We start from the raw sequence: 6,053 nt of genomic DNA on the forward strand, positions 1-6,053 counted from the left end.
TAACAACCTAAAGTTGTGGCCAACAGGTTGTGACGATTATTTCCATCTATGGGGAACCTCTCCTACCAGGTAGATTCCATATGCCCCAGCTCAGTTTGAAGGACCAGTCTGTACTGCGGTGAGCTAAGATAGCAAATAGGGGGCACTCCTGTCAATTAGACGGGGCTAACAAGCGTGAGGCAAAGCCACCACAAAGAGGTGGCCCCAACCACGGCCGCAGACCACCCGTCATGGAGCTCTGAGGAAAACAACCCGTGTGTGATGCGTTCATGAAGATTGGACTACCGCGAGGGCGCCTAGTTGGAGCGAGTGAAGCACCTCAGCCTGGGGCGAAGACGCTCACTCGGACCCGGGTGGCTCATCTCGTGCGGGGCAAGGCATGTGAGTGTGACAAAATCAACACATAGAGGTGGTCTCGGCGTGACCGCGGCCCATGCATCATGGACACCCAAAGAAAGATGGTTGGGGATGAGGTGTGCAGGCAGACGGGAGCATCCTAGGGCGCCAGCCATGTGAGGTCAGCGCCAACGGGGCGGCGCGGAGGGCCCTCTCGCGCGGTGAGGCTCCTAGGAGGCGGCTACTCTACCATCCTTTATAAGAATAATGTTCCATATATAGCACGTATATTTCTCATGTTGTATGATGGTTTCCTGCATACTTATTTACTCCATCCCCACGCGCGTGAAAATGCAATGCAAATTGCATAGGCATCCCATCATTACATTTACTTATTCCCTGTATCTATGAAGATCTCGTCGTCCAAGCTCGAAAGTGTGCTTCTAGTCCTGAGCTCACATGCACATGTGTGGCATAAACGGTAAAATTAGAAAAAGAATTCCAAGAATGATGATTTTTTTTGCAACAAACATTGATTAGTGTTATGCCCGCATGCAAATTTTCATAATGAAATGACATTTGTGGATGCGTGCAAAAAACGAGCGCCCCAAAAATGCTTTAAAAAATAGTCTTTTGCAGATTGATTTGTTTTTATGCGTAGACTTCCACAAACATTACTCCACCATAAAATTTTGCATGGACATAAAACACTGTTCAATGTTTATCTAAAAAAACAATTTTTTAATACTTTATTATTCTTCTGGGTGCATGTGCACCCGGTAGCAGAAACTCCATATCCTGTCTTTTCTATTTGTTTTCTTGTTTACTTGTATTACTCGTTGCCTACAAGCTGATTCTCTAGCTCTGTGCATCTGTAGTTCATGGCTTTATCAAATTTGAAGCCCGGTGTAGTGCCTTCGATATTTAGGCTACACTATAACACAACGATGCATATGCATCTTCACCAATGACACGCGCACAACAATATAAACATGAAGTAGTAATTAATGTTTGATCTTTATTCTCTCACGCAAAGTAGATAAATCAAGGTCAGAGAGTAGATTCATGGGGACTTGGAGTGGCTCATGTACCACCGCATCCACCGCACCGGCCTTCTCCTCTTGGCAGCTAAATGCGTCTCCCTGATAATAGAAAAAGTAGCATGTCTTGCATATGTGCCAGAACAGTTCCTTGCAAGGCCTAGGCACGGCATCGTCCTCCCTAAGGGCCAACCTTAGCAGGTCTCTTCTACACGTATCTATGGGCTTCTGCAACTTCCTTCTAGCCTCTGGTATGGTCACAGAGCCATCACTGTGAAGCACGAGCAGAGAGACACTGTTCAGTTTACCCTCTTTGTATTCCCTTTGCAACAAAGTAGTCAACAAAAGTCTTTTTGTTAGCTATCGTAATGTCGTTTTTCTTAGGAGTTTGACAATTGTATCTGGAGAATTCAAGACATATCTATCTGAAGCTAAGTAATAAATAAACACATGTAAATTAGAATTCAGAATATCTTGGGCAAAATACCTCGTAGGTTTGGACGTCGTTGAGAAGACGGCCGCAAGCAGGGGCGAATCTACTAGGGGGGCTTTAACAGGCTTGAGCCCCTCCTCCAGCACTGCAAGAATTTTTTTTACTACTAGTTTCATGGCCCAATTCAGCCACTTGCAAGCCCAACCCAACATATATTGGCATGATACAGGCTTTGAGCCCACCCTCCAGTTTCTGTCTAGATTCGCCACTGGCCGCAAGTGCTCATCAACCTAAACAACTCACTGTACTCAGGATCTATTACCATAGACTCAGTAATCTTTGGTCCAACAAAATACAATGCAGGAAGCACAATTGGGCCCAATGCAAATGTCACAACTGCATTTTCTATGTACTCATCTAGGGTTGGAACGTATCCGCCCGTTCTCCATTCCACCTCAGTCATCATATTCCTTAGCAATTCTTGCCACTACAGAAGGCAACTGGGAGATCATCAGTATTCGTAACAATAACTTATTCTTCCATGAACACAAGACTGAGTATGGTTAGACTAACAATTTCTACTAGGTGTCCCGTGACATCGCGGCCTTGCACTATGGAAGCCTTTGATCCAAGCTCGTTTACCGAGATATAGATTGCAGAGAACACGATCTCGACTTGTTCAGAGTAGTACTCGGTTTCCTCTTGCTGCTCCCACCTGCGACAAACTAGGATAAGCATAAGAAACCCAACTTTGTTTTTGAAGAAAAATAACCGATGTAAATATTGCTACATCTCGACTAATGCAGTGAGGTTCTCCAATTCGTCTTTTGATCCCCCGACGTCAAAGAAGTCATCGACGACCGTTGTGAGCGCGCCATTCTTGGCCCATAGGATGCGAGCTTCAGATAGCTCTAGAGGGAACATGGTGCTGGCAGCTGAGAGGTAGAAATATGCCAACTTCTGTCGTGCGAAAGGTAGCCGGTTCAGCCTACTCTCTCTCACCCAACTGTCATGAAACTAAAAAGGTCTTAATAAGAAAAAAAATGGTACATAGGAGAACATTAATTTCAATCAGAAGTACCTGTCGAGATGTTGATATTCTTGTTGATAAATAGATTGACTTGTACTGAAATCCATGACACCCAGAGCTAGAAGATCTTGATTTGTCTGAGAAGTCCTGCTTAAGAAATGCGATGATATGGTTGTGTGTGTGTACATAGCACTTAGTTTGCAAAAAAAGAGAATAAAACCGTACAATTGTAGGATGGGATGCTCGATTATGTCAAATTGTTCGATGTTCCTCTTATGCTCCAGACGATCCAACATGGTGTAGAAGGGGCTATCAAGAACATGTTCTACCTAAGAACACAAAGGCACATATAGCAAGGAGTATACAAGAAAATTTGATCTCCAATGGAGCTAGGAAAATCAATTCCTAGAACGAATTAATCATAGACAAGATCTTACAGAAATATAAATCTAGTATATAGCAAAAAAGTTCATTCTTTAAGTCTATCTATAGAAGTTCAGTAGGTGCATGCATGCACATAGTTTTTTGGATGAAGTATATATGTACCTCTCTTAGGAGTGGGGTTCTTTGTGCCTCACTAGATTTCAGTTGTTGCCTCAGTAGGTGACCTGACCAGGATCCTATAATATCCAGAATCAACTCATCGTCCGAAGTACTAACTTGTGAAGCCTTGTATAGTTCCAACAAAGATCTCGTGTCACTCAGATCGGTGGAGATATGTGACAGGCCATCTACATGAGCACGTTATAATTTCAGGTGGATAATCAGCGTGAGAAAGGTACACAACCTGTATTAAGTAAGAATTAAAACAAATAATATACTTTAAGCAAATTAACAACCAATTTTGTTTCCAAAACTAGAAAAGGTATACCGGCTGATACATTGTACCCATTCATCCGTAAGGTGCGGAACGCCATGGCACATGTCTCCACATCTAGCATGATCTCATCTCTTCGTAACCAATAACTGTAAAATTTGCTCTTGTCAGGACACACATGATACTTATAACCACAGAAAAAAGATGTTAGTGTTTACGCCTAAGTTGTCTTAGATTTTTCTTATGTCTAAGTCGATGGTGCTTGTCTCTCACTGCGGAAATATCAAATGGCTCAAACATCAACTTAGACATACAAATCCTAAACAACTAAGACTTATCGAAACCAAACATAATAACCGAACAAATGACCTCTAAATCCTACTACCTAGTAGTGTGTGTACCTGTATGTAAAATCCAGGATACTCTTGATCTCACTGGCAAAATGCCGAGATATACCGATCTTTTGGAGCACATCCACCATGGAAAGTTGGCGATGTATACTTTCCTGACACGTCGGCACTTCTTCGGGTTTGTGGAGCTGCTTCTTTGTTCGAGTCTCTCTAGCCTTCTTCTCGACCTTGCAATTTAATGATCCTAACTGAAAAGTACATATGCAAGAAGAAGTACAAAAGTTGTATTAAGTCTGCGTTAATTAATATGGATTGGAGGGAGTACTTATTTTCATTTATAATAAAAATAGAAATGGAACCAGAGTCGCCACGTACCAGATTTGGCATGCTCGCAACATTTCCTCCAACTTCTGGCTTGTTCTTGGCCACTGCTATAATAAAGAGCATCTCCAAACCGATTGAGACTGTTAGTTAGTTGAGAATTTTGCTACACCTACATAACTCGTCTTAGATAGTACTCCCTTCGTTCCATGATGAACGATTTTTTGACACTACACTAATATCAAAAAACGGCATATATTATGAGACGGATGGAGTAGCATAAGGGGATGAGGTGACGGCTTTTAATTGGATATTAGTGAGGGCACCGGCCCACCTTGAAATTCCGGGGATGTTTGATCGTAAAAGAGGGATTTTCGTAGGTTACTACCTAATACCTCTTCAAAGGTCTAGCATCTTTGGTTAGTTAATTAGCAATGCGGTATAATCAATTTGTTTCTCTCCAACGATAAAAGCTAAGCACAAGATTTTGCTCTGCATAAAACAAAGAAGATGCAAGCACGACAGGCTACCGGCAGGCTGGGGAGCTCTGGTCCATCGGTTGCCGGAGGAGCAGCGAGCGGTCGGCCGCGCGAGAGAAGAACTGCCCGGCGGATTCACGACCATCATCGTTGCCACCACACGATTGATCGATGTGCAGAAGAACTACAAGACTGTAAGTCGCCAATTAGCAACCAGGAAGTGATGATGTAACTGACCGAGTGTGTGGTCGAGTGGGAGACTCGGAGTTCAGTTTATGTAGGATGTGGCCGGACGGACGCGAACTTGGTGCTCTCGGGTACCCGCGCATCCTATATGCAGAAAAAAAATTAGTAATTCAAAAAAAGTTCAAAATTTTTCAAATCTTTTTTGGAATTAAACATGATCAGGTATTATACTCGTATAAAAAGTTTGGATAAGAAATGATCCGTATTGACTTCACGGCAAAAAAGACAAGTTTATGACAACAATATAGCGTGTATAGTACTTGTATATAGCGTTTTTTGCCGAATCTTCGACCCACGGTGCAACGAAAGTCATTCTCTGACGAAACTTTTTATACGACTACAATACTTGATCATGTTTAATACCAAAAAAAATTGGAATTTTTTGAACTTCTTTTAAATTACTAAATTTTTTTGCATATAAAATGCGCTGGTACCGAGATTCTCCTTCATATTTTCCGTCGCCGGACCTTCCTATCTGAGTTGCTGATATTTTATTCTAGTATTTGACAAGTCTGCATTGTCCCTCTGTTCCACTCACGGTTCTTGTGGACGAGGTGAGTCGCACATTTTTCACTCGCGAATCCCGAGGTTGGTTCAGTTGTTCGAAAAGTGGCCGTGCGTCGTGAGCCACCCGTGAACATATCTTCCTCTGGTCCATGAGAGTAGGCCTAATATGGGCACGTCCAACGAAGGCTGCATCAAGCTATATGTGACATACCTCTTCCACATAGGCACATGTGGTGCTGAAGCTACCGTCCAAAACAAACGCTCTCACCTCACGCTCGTACTCAGATTCTTTAGGCAGAGGCCGGCCCGTCCGATCGGAGTAGATTCCGGTAGGCCGGTGCGGAGGAAGAAATGGACCAGGGTAGCCTCACCAGCTTGTCCACCAAGTAAGCTGCCACGTCGTTCCAACAAACGGTTCGAGTTAGTTACTTCGGCGGAAAAAAAATAAGGACGTATACGGTGGTTGATAAATGATGTTGGTCATAAAGCATCTC

At 43.1% G+C, this 6,053-nt stretch overlaps 1 protein-coding gene across 1 annotated transcript; it reads right to left on the minus strand.

Moving 5' to 3' along the window:
* Positions 1–2,050: 2,050 nt before the first annotated feature.
* Positions 2,051–4,609, minus strand: LOC119356232 (ent-kaurene synthase-like 2). Its single transcript, XM_037623160.1, has 9 exons — positions 4,382–4,609; positions 4,058–4,254; positions 3,711–3,805; positions 3,386–3,570; positions 3,065–3,168; positions 2,891–2,986; positions 2,600–2,815; positions 2,383–2,524; positions 2,051–2,296 (listed from the first exon to the last, which is right to left on the minus strand). The coding sequence occupies exons 1-9, from the start codon at positions 4,451–4,453 to the stop codon at positions 2,066–2,068; spliced, it is 1,338 nt and encodes a 445-aa protein (XP_037479057.1). The 5' UTR covers positions 4,454–4,609; the 3' UTR covers positions 2,051–2,065.
* Positions 4,610–6,053: the final 1,444 nt, after the last annotated feature.

The sequence above is a fragment of the Triticum dicoccoides genome, chromosome 2A, assembly GCF_002162155.2.
Source record: "Triticum dicoccoides isolate Atlit2015 ecotype Zavitan chromosome 2A, WEW_v2.0, whole genome shotgun sequence".
Taxonomy (NCBI): domain Eukaryota; kingdom Viridiplantae; phylum Streptophyta; class Magnoliopsida; order Poales; family Poaceae; genus Triticum; species Triticum dicoccoides.

Excerpts from the sequence above, each read along its gene's own strand:
- LOC119356232 (XM_037623160.1), bottom strand. The coding sequence starts at position 4,453 with ATGCTCTTTATTATAGCAGTGGCCAAGAACAAGCCAGAAGTTGGAGGA. Across the intron at positions 3,571-3,710 it reads TGGGTACAATGTATCAGCCG|ATGGCCTGTCACATATCTCC; the intron begins GTATACCTTTTC and ends GTGCTCATGTAG. Across the intron at positions 2,816-2,890 it reads GAATATCAACATCTCGACAG|TTGGGTGAGAGAGAGTAGGC; the intron begins GTACTTCTGATT and ends GTTTCATGACAG.